The sequence below is a fragment of the Triplophysa dalaica genome, chromosome 1 (assembly GCF_015846415.1).
Source record: "Triplophysa dalaica isolate WHDGS20190420 chromosome 1, ASM1584641v1, whole genome shotgun sequence".
Lineage (NCBI taxonomy): Eukaryota > Metazoa > Chordata > Actinopteri > Cypriniformes > Nemacheilidae > Triplophysa > Triplophysa dalaica.
Window position 1 is genome coordinate 28,002,009 of NC_079542.1, and position 15,938 is coordinate 28,017,946.

A 15,938-nucleotide genomic window follows, 5' to 3' on the forward strand; every position below is an offset into this window, starting at 1 on the left:
AAAAGATCAAAAAGCTTAATTTTCAGACTTCTTTGGTCATATTTACCAAGGGATTGCAAATTTTTGAGCACAACTGTATGCAGTTGGTACCTTGGAGGTAATATTTTCTTTAGTACAAATATGTAACTTTTACTAATATGGAAATTTGGAATTCGAATTTGGAAAGGGTGCCACCCCAATGAAAGCTTTTTCTGAAAGTGTAGCTATCATTTGCTGCAAGATAAAAGAACTTCACCAAATCACTTTCTACACAAGAAATGTTATTTTAATATATGTTAATAATAGCATGTTGCCATACAATAAGAACTGCTTACAAATACATAGAACTAGAACCATACCTTGAGTATTTATTAGCCACAATTCTGTAAATGTGTTCACAAATCAATTGTATCCTTTTGTGCTATTTAACAGTACTTATTGTAACGTCCATGATATTTTATTAGAACAGCATAATAACAAATATATAAATAGGGTTCATTTGAGTTAAGCGTGTATTTAAAAAAAAAATTGTACCCTCTTCATATTAATCCATGTCCAAGGCAATTTCAACGTAACAGTCCTAAACTCTAAAAATTCATGAGCTATTCTTTCCATTAAGCTTTAAATTGTTCAAATCCTGGAGGACATATAAAAGTGTTAACAAGATTAATTACATACTTAGACCTAAAATTAAAAAAATCTCCTTAAAGTATAAGAAAAATTGCAATTAATTGTAGCAACACAAGTCTGCCACACGATGGCACTCAAATATAACTATGGCACATCTTGAAAGGGTCCCCACTTCATATAAATGCGCACTGAAGTAAAATAAAGTGAATATGGCATTTAAAAATAGAAAGATTAAATATACAGTGCCTTGCAAAAGTATTAATCCCCCTTCATTTTATTCACATTTTGTTATTTTAAACTACTTTATCATTATTTTTTACATGAATCTACACAATCACAAAACAAAAAACATGTGTGATAACTTTTCGTCTTTTTTATTTTTAATAAATGTGCATACTAATATAAATAAGTACATTGCATAAGTATTCATAGCCTCTTCTTGGACACTCTTCTTGATGTTTGTACATTTTGATTGGAGTTTCAATTGAATAAGTATGATTTGGAGTGGCACACACCTCTCATTAAAAGGTACAACAGCTGAAAATGCATATCGAAGTAAAAACCAAGACATGATGTCAAAAGAACTGCCAGTAGAGCTCTAGGACAGGATTGTATCAAGACACAGATCTGTGGAAGACTTCTGAAAAAACATATTCTGTACTGAAGGAACACAGAAGCACGTAGCCTCCATAAGTCCTTGATGAAAGAGGTTTGTAACAACAGGATCTCTTACTTTAGCTGACCTCCTGTCCAAACTGAGCCATCGTTGGAGAGGGGTCTTGATTAGTGCAATGACCAAGAAGCTGATGATCACTCGGGTTGAGCACCATGATCGGGAGAAACAGAAGGACAAACATCACTGCCACACTCCACCAATCTGGGCTTTATGGCCGAGTTGCCAGACTCAAGCCTTTGCTCGGTGGAGAATTTGCAAAAACGTACCTTTCAAAAAATCTTTCAAACTGTCAGAAACAAGATTGTCTGGTCTGATAAATCTGAGTTTCATGCATCATGTCTGAAGGAAACCAGGCACTGCTCAACACCTGTACAATACCATACAAAGTGTGGTGGAAAGAGCATCATGACGTCTGGGTGTTTTTCAGCTACAGGGACTGGGGCATTTGTCAGAGTAGAGGAAAAGCTCAACAGCACAAAATACAGAGATAATGATCCTGAAAACCTAGCTCAGAACATTCAGCACCTCGGACAGGGCAGAAGGTTCTTTGTCATGTTGGTGAATGCACCAACATGACAAAGACCCTAAGCACACAGCTAAAACAATGCAAGAGTGACTTATCGACAACTCCGTCTAAATCCTTGAGTGGCCCAGCTAGTGCTTGGGCTTGAACCCGACTGAACATCTCTGTAGAAACCTGAAAATGTCTGTCTACTGATGATTTCCATCAAACCTGACAGAATTTAAGAGGATCTGAGGAGAAGAATGGCAGAAAATTGCCAATTGCAGATGTGTAAAGCTTGTCACATCACACCCATTAAGATTTGAATTTGTAAAGGTATTTTAACCAACTACTGAGTTAAGAGTATGAATACTTATGCAATGTACTTATTTTAGTTTTAACAAATTTGCAAAGCTGTCAAATATCATTTTTTTGTTGTGGTTCATTATTGTGCATGGAATATACATTATGTACTTTAAGATAAGGCAGCAGCATAACAAAATGTGAATAAAATAAAGGGGGATAAATAATTTTGCAAGATACTGTTATCGTAATATGTAATATATTACCCTGGAATACAGTTTAAATAACGTCTTGAACACCCTATGTCAATTGCATAAAGGACTAACAAAAACAGCCAAATAAACACAAAGCTTAACTGATAAACCAGTTTGACAGGCTCTACTGATGAGCTGATTAATTGAATCGGGACTAGTCCTACAAGTTAATTGTCTATTTTTTCTGTCATGACTAGTGTTTACTTTTTAAGTCAGCTGCGTAAAATCTTACATGGGTCTAATTTAAGACAAAAAGTTAAGACTGATGCCCCCCAGGCTTTTAAATTTTTGTTAAGATCTATGTTGTCATGGAAACCAATAAAATGTCATCTGCTCTAGATAAAAAAAATGGCCTGACTATTTATTGTCCTATACAATAGAGGTCTTCATGGGTCTAAAAATGTGGACCCGAACTCGAAGAGACCCTTGATTGTGCTACACAGACCCAACTTGGACCCGTCCAATATTTTGAAAGTTGGACCCAAACCCGTTAAGACCCAAGAAATGCCAAAAATGTACAACCCACAACCGACTATTGTTTTAAAGTTAGAACCGAACCTGGCCAGAGAGACAGACCCTGGATCCAATCAGCACAAATTCCATAGCAAATTGCTGTTTAGTCAGTGAATAGGTTACAAAAATAATAGTTTTTGTCTTCGCATCAAATTTAAGACTCTGCTCCTGGCCTACAAGACCACCACTGGTTTGGCACCACCTTATCTTCACTCCCTAATACAGACATATGTACCCGCCAGATCCCTACGCTCTGCAAATGAACGGCGTCTTGTGGTGCCATCCAACAAAGGTAAAAAATCTCTCTCGCGCACCTTCTCCGGATCTGTTCCACCTATGTGAAATGATCTGCCTGCTGCTACAAGAGCTGCAGATTCTGTAGCCATCTTTAAGAAACACCTGAAAACACATCTCTTCCGCCAACATCTTACTGATATGTTCTGACTCTATTTTCTTCTCTACTCTACCCATAAAAAAAAAGAATGAATGAATGATTCTGTATCTGTGTTAGGCTATATGAGACCAGTCTTCTTTTTGATTGCACTTATGCTTTTGTTGTACTTGTGCTGTCCCAACTGCTTCCATTACCTACCCCACTTGTAAGTCGCTTTGGATAAAAGCGTCTGCTAAATGACTAAATGTAAATGTCTTACCTACTAACGTTACTTCCTTTTACCGGATTGTGATGCAATCCTCATTGCAAATGTGGTATCCATGTTATTTCTTTCTTGCCGATTGAACGAGCAGCATTACTTTTCTATTATCTATGTGCTCTGAGCCGAGTCTAAACAACAATATAAGATATAACCAGTTAAATTTAAGGCTAACCAGTTAAACCATAGACCCAAACCCGTACGGGTCCTGGTCGGGTCACGGGTCCTCCGTGAAGACCTCTACTATACAGTAGCAAATATAAAAAAAAAGACAATAAGAAGTGGATGAGTTTTCAAAGACCAATAAAATTCACTAAAGATTTATTTTGTGTACATCTTTGATGGGTCGTGAAACTCACTGACTTATACACTATTAATGTTCTAAGTTAGTGTCATGGCTATGTTTATGCAACAGGCCCCAGGTGTGAGATGAGGGACAGTGAACATAACAATATTAGTTTAGTGGAATTCTAAAATCTGATGTATTAACACTTTGAACCTTTCATGTTTGAAATACGTACTCATATTATTGTAAAAAAAAAAACATCTAATGGGCAGCAAGATATTGCTGAAAAGAATGTTGACTAACATAAGAAGGTTTATCCACCCAGCTTCAAGATGTACCTAAATATCTTGTTAGTGGTTGATGAAACAACATAGCAGACTGGAAAGTGACCGTACTAAGATTTCCTTGCTACAGGCCCATTCTATCTATAAGATCACACATGAAACCACTCACATCTGTTGACAGCTGTCTTGCTGTCTTGCCAGTAAAACTCAACCTAAACTAGCCGTTGAGGTTGCCACTTTATGAACATATCTTTAAATTTGTGTGACTTGGTTTTACCCAGTTTGCACCTTGTCCTCCTGTGCCCATGCTGGACTATGCCCACTGGGTAACTGAGTAGCAGGCATACAGCGATGGCTCTTGTATGTCCCTAAATGTCTAAAACTCCGCCCACACTGATAGCATGAATAGGGCGTGGCCCCGCTGTGAATGCGCATGTGCGTATATAAATTGCCCAGCTCCTTAAATCTGCGCCCGCACTGGGGACAAGCATATGGGCTTTCTCCAGTATGTACACGCTGGTGACGCTTGAGTCCAGACAGGACCGGGAAGCCTTTACCGCACTGAGGGCAAGGAAAAGGGCTCTGTGCCCCACTGTGGCTAAGACGGTGACTCTTGAGACGTGCGGCATGACGGAAACGTTCACCGCACTCGGGGCAGACAAACGGTTTCTCGCCAGTGTGGATCCGCTGGTGCTGTCGCAAGTTGCCCAAATAGTTGAAATGGCGGCCACAGTCGTCACATTCATAACCACCTTCCAATTTTTTCACAACTCCCCCCCTTACAACAGGTCTTTCAGGGCACCCCAGGGCTCCCCCTGCCTCACCCGAATCAATATTTCCACGAGAGGAGGCAGTTCCCAGAGGTGACGGCAGATCCTGGGTTCTCTCGTCATGGTGCGTGAGCTTTATGTGTTCCTCCAGGAACGATGAGTCGGGGCAGAGAGTTCCACAGAAAGGACAAATGAAAGTGTGAATGGAGAATTGCTGACCTAGAGGAGGCAGTAAGTAAATTTATAGATTTATTTTACAAAATCACACATAAAGGTAGAAATAAGCCTTAAGACAACAAATCTGAAGTTAGTAAAGAAAGACACAGCTATTTTGCCACTTTCTGAAGTTGTGTTATGAATCTTTCTTTTAATAAAAATTGTTCTTCGTAGTTGGGTAAGATCTTACTGAACTGACTTTCCAGAGTTGCGATCAATCAGAAAAATATTTAGATAATACATTAAAAAAACAGCACAAATTTGAAACGACATTCAGTCTTTTTAATCATTTGTTTGTTCTTCTGGAGCACAGCAATATATGTTCAAATCTTGCTTTGGATGATCCCAAATTCTATATGCTTCCTGCAGCTTAAGATAGCAAATAACACTGTCATGACAAGTACAATACACCTCAGAATCACTATAATTCACTTCTGACTTTTTAAGAATTCTGAAAATTTGTTTTCATAGTAATACAAGCTTTTGTATTTAAAATTATTATAGAATGAAGTTTAATGGGTTTATTATAAATTAAATTAATTCTTTGAATGTCATTTTTGCTTGAGGGTGTAAACTGTAGACACATTTGACAGTATATCATGGCTACTTTCAATAGGGTTAACTAAACACGAATTAAACAAATTAAACATACCATTGCTATCTCACAGCGACCTGAAGAAATTTTGCAACAGAGGTGTGTTGATAAACATTAACCCATAGTTGAAGGGAAACTCTACCCAAAAATGAAAATTATGTCATGAATTACTCACCCTCAAGTTGTTCCAAACCTGTAAAATATAAATATAAATATATATATATATATATATATATATATATATATACTGTATAATGGTGCCCCAAAATTGTTGTTCCAAACATCTTTCTTTGTGTTCAACCGAAAAAAGGAATTTATACAAGTTTGGAAACAACCTGAGGGTGAATAATTCATGACAGAATTTTTGGGTGGAGTATCCCTTTAGGTTTGTGGATAGTAATATATAAGAAAACTGTGATTGTGGTTTAGATGTTTAAAAGTGGAAATTGGTGTCAGAGATGGACAACGTAAAATGAAATAGGCTATCACCAAATTCACATTCCTTTAAAAAATCTGACCTGGCACTATTCTGTCCACGTTGTCCTCCGCTGGGCTGCTCCCGTCTTCTCGTAGGGAGCCCTGAGTGTCCAAAGGAAACTGAGAGGAGTTTGAGTCAGACACTGCCTCATGTCCTCTACCGCCTTCAGAACCTTCATTTAAATCACCTTCCCTTACAACAGGAACATTTTCATATTTCATGTCGGTGTCACCTGTTGAAGTAGGACAGAGTAGGAGATTCTTCGGCACTTCAGTAAATAAATGAGAACAACATACGTGTTTTACAATATCTTGACTATATACTACAATGAATGTAAAAAAAAAAACTATGTGAAACATGAACATTCAAAGGTATGCATACTATATGCAACACATCTATGCCACAGTGCAAACATACTACACATACTAACGTAATGCAGGTCTACGGCTTATAATAGATAATTTGCCTATTTCACAAAATGGCGACAGAGACAGGAAGTAGGGAAAAACTTTTTCCTGTCGAACTGCTGCCTTAGCCATTGATTCATTCATATTGTTTTCTCACAGGCATTTTATTAACCACAAGCAACAGTAGAATATGTTGACTGATTTGTTCAAGGTTTACAGGGCGATATAAAAATAGGGGAAAAAAAAACATAGTGTTTTTTGAGCGTTTTTATTTTATCAAGGTCTGATATACAGTTGAAAGAAAAAGTATGTGAACCCTTTGGCTTTACTTGGATTTCTTCATAAATTGGTCATAAAATGTGGTCTGATCTTCATCTAAGTCACAACAATAGAGTAACACAGTCTGCTTAAACTAATACCGCACAAACATTATACGTTTTCAAGTTTTTATTGAACACAACATGTAAACATTCATAGTGCAGGGTGGAAAAAGTATGTGAACCTTTGTGTTTAATAACTGGTTGACCCTCCTTTGGCAGCAATAACCTCAACCAAATGTTTCCTACAGTTGCAGATCAGACCTGCACAACGGTCAGGAGAAATTTTGGACCATTCCTCTTTACAAAAGTGTTTCAGTTCAGCAATATTTTTGGAATGTCTGGTGTGAATCGCTGTCTTGAGGTCATGCCACACCATCTCAATCGGGTTGAGGTCAGGACTCTGACTGGGCCACTGCAGAAGGCGTATTTTCTTCTGTTGAAGCTATTCTGTTGTTGATTTACTTCTATGCTTTGGGTCGTTGTCCTGTTGCATCGTCCATCCTCTGTTAAGCTTCAGTTGGCGGACAGATGGTCTTAAGTTTTCCTGCAAAATGTCTTGATAAACTTTGGAATTCATTTTTCCATCGATGACAGTAATCCGTCCAGGGCCTGAGGAAGCAAAGCAGCCCCAAACCATGATGCCCCCTCCACCATATTTCACAGTTGGGATGAGGTTTTGATGTTGGTGTGCTGTGCCTTTTGTTCTCCACACATAGCGTTGTGTGTTCTTTCCAAACAACTCAATTTTCGTTTCATCTGTCCACAGAATGTTTTGCCAGTAGTGCTGTGGAACATCCAGGTGCTCTTTTGCAAACTTTAAACGTGCTGCAATGTTTTTTTGGACAGCAGTGGCTTCCTCTGTGGTGTCCTCCCATGAAGTCCATTCTTGTTTAATGTTTTCCTTATTGTAGATTTGTCAACAAAAATGTTAGCATGTGCCAGAGATTTCTTTAAGTGTTTACCTGACACTCTAGGATTCTTCTTCACCTCATTGAGCATTCTGCGCTGTGCTCTTGCAGTCATCTTTACAGGACGACCACGTCTAGGGAGTGTAGCAACAGTGCTGAACTTTCTCCATTTGTAGACAATCTGTCTTACCGTGGACACATGGACATCAAGGCTTTTAGATATACTTTTGTAGCCCTTTCCAGCTTTATGCAAGTCAACAATTCTTGATCGTAGGTCTTCTGAGAGCTCTTTTGTCCGAGGCATGGTTCACATCAGATCACATCTTCTTCAGAACAGCAAACTCAAAACTGGTGTGTGTTTTTTATTGGACAGGCCAGCTTTAATCAACACATCCAATCTCATCACATTGATTGGACCCCAGGTTGGCTGACTCCTGGCTCCAATTAGCTCTTGGAGAAGTCATTAGCCTAGGGTTTCACATACTTTTTCCACCCTGCACTATGAATGTTTACATGTTGTGTTCAATAAAAACATGAAAACGTATAATGTTTGTGCGGTATTAGTTTAAGCAGACTGTGTTTCTCTATTGTTGTGACTTAGATGAAGATCAGAACGCATTTTATGACCAATTTATGAAGAAATCCAAGTAAGCCCAAAGGGTTCACATACTTTTTCTTTCAACTGTATGTTGGACAAATCAGCATAAGAGGGAGCAAATCAGCATAAAGGGGAGCGCTACATGCCTAACTGCTTCTAGTCTCCGTCACTGGTCTGTGAAGTGAACGAAGCTAGAGGATTGACCTGAAAAGCGCTTACCCTACTTTCCGGTTGCGTTGGATACTGGGGTGGGGCCGCCATCTTCGGGGGTTGTTTACTAGCGATTGTTTTGTTTTACTACGGCTCTCACCTTGCTTTTGCGCAAAATGGTATGAAGAGAATGAGATGCGGTGGAAAATATGAAAAAATCAATTCAAATGGATCAACCTTGAAATAAACTCCCTGGCAGAATGGTATGGAAGTATATTCTTGCTATATTCAATTTGAAATGCAATATGCAAAATGGCAATGCAGTATGTAAAATGACAATGTAATTGTGTATCTAAATATACATTTCTAATAACATATGTGCAAGATTAAGTGCAAAATAAATACAAAATTTATTAAATTATGTCAATTACATTTGTCAGTTCCTACACTAGTTTAATATGTGATTTAAATGGATATTTTTAACGCTATTTAAGTTGCAAAATTAAAATGGATTCACCGGATTGATTATACATGTTTAAAAGATAGTCAAGCAAAACTGTAACAAATAGAAAATTCTAATGTAATTTTCCCTAAATGCAATGACATTAACAGGTTGAACATTTGGGATAGCATTTTCATTTTCACACAGCGCGGTTAGTGTTGCAAAATTCAATGTGGACTTGACAATGTGTTTCGAGCTGACCACGCCCCCTCCCGGGTACAGCGTCATTGCGTGAAGGCGGAGCCTTACCGATGAATTAGAAACCAAGGTTAATTTTCGTATATTTGTGTATAATCTCTCCCCTTACACTGCCTCCAGCACGAAAGTAGCACAGTACAGAGGTGCATTTCACGTGGATGTATCGAGTTTGTGATTGTACTGTTCAGTTACTGAAGAGTGGTCTCACAAAACGACCATTTCTAAACAATTGTGTGAAGATATCTTGACAAAAAAGACAATAATCAAAATACTGAATGTGTTCATGATGAAAACGCGTATGAAAAAGTCAAGTTATTATGAGACATTCAACAGGCCAGTTCACCAGTTGATAAGGCAGACAATTCTAGCAATGTAGCTACTAGTTATATCGTCTAAAGAGACGTAATAATCTTTAAAAAACTATAAAAGTATTTTTTTTCTTTGTGCTCCAATTCGTGTGCATGCGATTCGGTCAGCTCGAAATGCATTGTCAAGTCCACATTGAATTTTGCAACAGTCAACGCGCTGTGTGTAAATGAAAATTGCAATACCAAATGTTCAACCTGTTGATGTTAATGCATTTAGGGAAAATGACATTAGAATTTTCTTTTTGCAAAAGTTTTGCTTGACTATCTTAAACATATATAATAATTCCGGGGAATGCATTTTCATTTTAATTTGGCAATTTAAAGAGCGTTAACAATATTCATTTAAATCACATTGAAACTAGTGTAGGAACTGACAAATGTAATTGACTTAATGTTGCACATACGTTTTTTGAAATGTATATTTAGATACACAATTGCATTGTCATTTTACATACTGCATTGTCATTTTGCATATTGCATTTCAAATTGCATATAGCAACCAATATACTTAAATAGAATGGGGAGCCGCTACCACCTAGCGTTTAACATGGCGTGACGTCAGCGCCACATTCTCTATCGCTTACCCTTAAACTCGGTTGAGTTGATCTCCACACCTGTCACCCACTCATAGTCATACATGCGTTTACTGGCGGAGGGTGACATGTTGAAGATGTCCGTGTCCGTATCTCCGTGGCCGCTGTCCGTCCACAGGCCCAGAGATGCATGTTTTTGAGGTTCAGTGCCCTCCCGATCTAACCCAAAAGCCTGGTCGCTTTCCACTTCAGCACCACCCCGCTGGTTCTTATCCTTCATCAAATAGTCGCAGATTGCGTTTATGTTCTCCTTCTTGACCACGGGCATACCGGGTTTGGCCTTCTTCGGGTCTGCGCTGTACTTCTGACCAGGTTGATGTTCTGTTTTCCTGCACTCCGGGAAACCGGAGTTAGACACTCTTCCGTCTTTCTCCGTCGACTCCAGTTTGGCCTTAAGCAGCTCTATCTCGTCGCATTTCTCACGGAGCTCCAACTTTAGTACTCGGATTCGGACGCTGACCAGTTTGCGTATCTCTGACAGCGCGGACTCCAGCACCACCGTGATGTTCCTGCCGAGGTGCTCCGTGATCTCGGTCACCGAGCACACCAACTGCTCATCTGCTTCGAGCTCAGAGAAATCTTCATCATCTCGTTTGAAGGGCCCTGTGATATCCATGAAAGCGCTCTGGGGTTCAGATGACTGTCCTGTTTCAATAAAGCCATGGTTTCTTTTCCGGTTCATGATTCACAGCGCAGGCACTTACCTTGGAGTAGTATACAATACAATGTTTTGATCGTGATGTAAACTGAGGCTGCACAGACACCATAGACCGGGCGAACTTCCTCCTACACCGGAAGTTGAGTATCTAAACGGCGCCCTCTACTGTCGTCGTCTTCTCTCGCTCAGTGGCTGAATCCGAAATCGCATACTGACATACTAAATAGTACGCAAAAAGCGGAAGGCGAATGAATAGTATATCCGAAAAGTCGGTCTTCATAAAACGGCTGATGCACTATTTCTTGCGAGATTTGGACGTGTGCATACTAATGTGTAGTCCGAATACGCCTACTTACCTACTATATAGTATGAGGAAACAGAGTTTTATGTCCGAATCCTCAGTTTTCATAAAAGAGTAGTTGAGAAATTCCCGGATGGCTTACTGGTTACGCCAACATACATTCTGAAGCACCCAGCGACAGATACTTAGGATACTTCTCTATTCCATGAGCCCAGGATAAGTATACACGATCATGGCGGATAACTGCGAGGCAGGTGTTTTCAAATGTGAGTATTACTAGCCAACTACGCTTTTCTTAGTATTGCAATCGAATTTGCTGTTGCGTAAATTAACCTGTAGATGCTAGATACATAAAACCATATGTTTAATATATGCTTTTAAATACGATTTTTAATGTCTGTGTAACATGTGACCTCATTTTGTCTTTATATTGCAAATGAGCATATCGCAACATGAAATACACATCACAGTAGCTTACGTCTGTTAATGTGATTGAAAATTTTGTTCACTGCTTGCATCGATATATACGTAATGTAAATAAACATATTTACTTACGTAACTAATCATAATGCATATATTTTATTTGTTCATTGGTAATGTTAATGAATTCAGGAAAATTTGAGTTGAATAAACAGAGTTAACACATATGCAACTACTTCCACATTGAAATGCAGTATTGAGCACAAATCACAGAGGTGACTTAAATCTTTTTAGACTGTTACAGGGACAAAATCACGAAGGTGGCGACGGTGGTCAGTTGAGAGATGGCAGTAGGATGTGGGGTTCAAAGCCTGTAGATAAAGGATAATTTGTTACAACGATAAATTGAAATAAAGCTTTGATTTATGTGATGTTTACTTGTATATGTATTTATAATTATTAAATTCATTTATTTTGTTTTCATCAAATAACATATTTTTATTCATGTTTATTCTATTGTTTTCTGTAAATAAAGCAAACATATCACAGTACTTCATGCATTATGTCATTGCTTCACCGAAAACGTTTTGTAAAACATTTTTGTAGTCTGGAATTAATGCAGGGATGTCGATACAATTAGATTTAGTAGCCTATTTTAATACAATGTATCGTTTTCAGGATAAAGTTTAATAAGTTGGTCAGCACTTATATCACACAATATTGTGTAGGTGTGGGCTAGTTATGCATTTCTAGGGTACAATTTAATTTATGAGCAATAATACTTATATTCCTTGACAATAAAATCAGCAGTGCTCTCCTAAGGCTCGAGCAGCTATCCGACGTCTCCTTGGTGAAGGCATTACAAAAATGTTGCAAATGCTGGGAAAACTCATGGAAGGTCAAATTAAAAGTTTTTTTCTAACATATAAAACTGTTTTGTAACAACTTTTCTTTGTCCCTTATTGCACAATTCTCCCGGAAAAGCTCGCGGCACACCCACGCGGCATGCAAGGAGAGCAGAATGAGCATGCGCAGACGTCACTCACTTGTAAAATAGAGAGATAGACAGCATATACGTTCGCGAAGTTCAGGTGTTTGTTTGTTCACTGCGTTTGGGTGATTAATGTTATATAAACTGTGGATATAAAGCTGAATTTGGAGATCGTTTGAAACTGATAGCCTTAATGGAGCCGTCCCAGCGCTAAAAGATGCCGGACATGCGCTGACTGAAACTGATGTCTGTGTTTTGTTGACAATGGGTGCGCTCGTGCTCAGCCTACACCTCCCCCCTGCACGTGCCGTATGTTTTCGGAAACAATCGTTAAACTGTATCTATCTTTTATAAATTTCAATACTACTCTGTAGGAACTCAAGATAGTATGAGATTTGCAGAAACCCCGTGTGTTACACCCGCTTAAAACACATTCCAATTTGTAATGGTTTTACAGAAATGTGCTGAACACTCCTTTTTCCCTTTTTATTTAATTTTTGGATACCAATGAAAATACAATATGAAAAATGTTATGTGTCAGGAGTGAGAAATATTTATTATACTTATATACATTTATTTATAAAAAATATGTGATGGTTAATATGTGGCACAAATGGGTTTTTTTAATAGTTTACATTTGTTAGACACCATTAAGTGAAGTGTGCGTTCTATTTATAAATTATGCTGTACATATCTTTGCATACTTTAACAAATGTCTGTATTTAAGAAACACACAGAATTTTCAGAATTCATTTAATTTATTTATTTATACATTTGCTCCTTCTCTTCTTCGGTCATTCATTCACTGCCTACCTCCCTCCATCCCTCCCTCCTTAAATCACAGACTCATTCACTTATCTATCCTTAAATTGCCGATTGATGAGAATCAATCATTGATGACATTTTGTTGATCGTCCCTATGCATCTACAAAAATACAGTGAAGGGGCTGGTGCCATGGCTTCACCTTACTTCAAATATAAATACTTGTGGTTTTGACAAAGACTAATCAATTATTATTCAGCATTATCTTATTTATAATTGATGATTTAACCACGATTAACACCAACCTTTCCTCACGCAGAAAATAGAGAACTGGTTTAAAGTCTCCAATGAATGCTTAGCTCTTCCTGCTAGGTCAGTGTGACTGTGAAAAGGGACTTCTTAAAATCATGTTTAAAAGCATCTTCTGTTAACACACACTCTACCCTTGAGTAGTTTGTGTATGTGTGATTGTATGGTTTCAGGAAAGTGAGAAAGAGTGGAATATCACGAGACAGACATAACGTCATGTTTTAATTTATATTATAATACATGCCTGTCGTCTTTGATAGTCTATAGGACTATGTGTCCTGTCTAATGGCTCAAGAATTGTTTGAGAGCTTTGTGTTCTTGTTTATCTATTGATAACCAATCATGTGAGCGTGATTTATCCAAGTAATGACGTAGTTTGTTGACTCTGTTAGCTTAAATACTACTGCATTTTGGATTTAATGCAGGTCGACCTGTAGAACTCCTTGAGAGAGCTGAAGTTCACTTCAGCTAGCAAAACTACAAACTATTTTCTTTACTAAATTATACTATTAAATATATTACTGACTCTGAGTCTTCTTTTATCATAACTGATCTACGGGTCTTTTACTGTAAATCCCCTACAACATGGAAAAACTCTCTGTGACTTTGTACTCATGCTTAATGTAGGTTTCTAACATTAGCTGGCTGCAACACCTGGTAAAGTAAACAAACAAATTTGTATTTATGTATGTGCATGTATGTAGGCACATATTTAGCGTGCATGCATATGAGGTGCCATATAGGGTTTAAATCAAACTGTGCTTATGACTGCATATATGAAAGGGTGCATTCACACATATAAATTGCTCAGATATACTATTGGATGTTGAAGAAAACACATACACTGTAAAAAATGATTCATGGTTATAGTAATTTTGGCTCAATTAAATAGGCTGATTTTCTTCAAAAAAATAAGTTTTGAACATTTCCTAATTTCCTGCTATAAATGTTACACAGCAAGCCATTTTTAGTAAAGTCGCATGAATATGGGTATTATTCAATTAGACTAAACATTTTAAGATTTGGTTCACGAAAGACAGCACTTGACTGGCTTTCAGACTAGCGGCCATTTTCTGAAAAGCATCTCCTCAGAAGAATAAAGGTGAGTAAATTTATCTTGTTTTATACTAAAATGTTTTATAAAATAAATCCCATCAATAGTACGATGCAACGCAACAAACACCTTGTGTTTAACGGTTTCTGTTATCTTTTGTCACGTCGCATCTTGAGGTGCGGACAGGGTGTGACTGTTTACCATGAGCATGAAGTGAGAGGTGGAGGCTGGAACCGCAGGCTAAAAATCTTAATGCATTGTATTGGTTAGATACTTCCTTAAAACGGCACACTGTCACATTGCAGACACGATAGAGGAGAATTTTGTCGGCTAATTGTTAGGCTAGTGTTGTAGTACTTATACAGTTGTAGACGATATACAGTTGTGTTCAAAATTATTCAACCCCCAATGCTGTAAATGGTTTTAGGGAATTTAGTGTACATTTGTAATTGTATTCAGAATGAAATCCTACAAGGACTTCTTAAAGAACCATATGCAACTAAAATGACATCAATTAGTTTTGTAATACAGTAGTAAATGTTTCTTTTGTGAATTCTTCATTGACATAATTATTCAACCCCTTAAAGACTACCACTCTGAAGAACAGAGGTTCAATGAAGTGTTTTCAATCAGGTATTGAAAACACCTGTGGATACCAGGGAGCAGCAATAAAGCCTAATAAGCACCAATTAGGCAGCTTTAAAATGACTGTGATACTCAGCTCCTTCTAGACATTTACTGGTGTGGTTACAAACATGGTGAGGTCAAGAGAATGGTCCAGGAAGACAAGAGAACAGGTGATTACTCTTCACAGGAAGGGCAATGGCTGTAAGAAGATTGCAAAGATGTTAAACATACCAAGAGACACCATAGGAAGCATCATTCGCAAATTCAAGGCAAAGGGCACTGTTGAAACGCTACCTGGTCGTGGCAGAAAGAAGATGCTGACTTCGACTGCTGTGCGCTACCTGAAGCGTAGAGTGGAGAAAAGTCCCTGTGTGATTGCTGAGGAACTGAGAAAAGATTTGTCAGATGTGGGTACTGAAGTTTCTGCTCCGACAATACGGCGGACCCTGCGTAAAAGAAGGGGCCCAATCTTTGCGCCCGCCTGCGCACGCGAAAAGACGCAGAAAACGTATATTTGTCGACAAATTTTCCCTGCAACAATATTCGGGTTAAATTCCTGTGCGTTATGTAAGAGTTTTAGTTACATGTGTAACAATTCACTTTCCACTTGCTGGAGAATCTTCATGGTGACG

General features: G+C 38.1%; 1 protein-coding gene across 1 annotated transcript; it reads right to left on the reverse strand.

The window, feature by feature from the left end:
* Positions 1-321: 321 nt before the first annotated feature.
* Positions 322-10,962, reverse strand: znf16l (zinc finger protein 16 like). The gene is made up of 3 exons (XM_056750270.1): positions 10,175-10,962; positions 6,180-6,371; positions 322-5,069 (listed from the first exon to the last, which is right to left on the reverse strand). The coding sequence occupies exons 1-3, from the start codon at positions 10,863-10,865 to the stop codon at positions 4,354-4,356; spliced, it is 1,599 nt and encodes a 532-aa protein (XP_056606248.1). The 5' UTR covers positions 10,866-10,962; the 3' UTR covers positions 322-4,353.
* Positions 10,963-15,938: the final 4,976 nt, after the last annotated feature.

Bases quoted from the DNA above. Each gene is read 5' to 3' on its own strand.
- znf16l (XM_056750270.1), bottom strand. From the start codon at position 10,865: ATGAACCGGAAAAGAAACCATGGCTTTATTGAAACAGGACAGTCATCT. The intron at 6,372-10,174 runs GTAAGCGATAGA...CTACTTCAACAG, and splicing joins CAACTCAACCGAGTTTAAGG to GTGACACCGACATGAAATAT. The intron at 5,070-6,179 runs GTCAGATTTTTT...TGCCTCCTCTAG, and splicing joins CGTGGACAGAATAGTGCCAG to GTCAGCAATTCTCCATTCAC.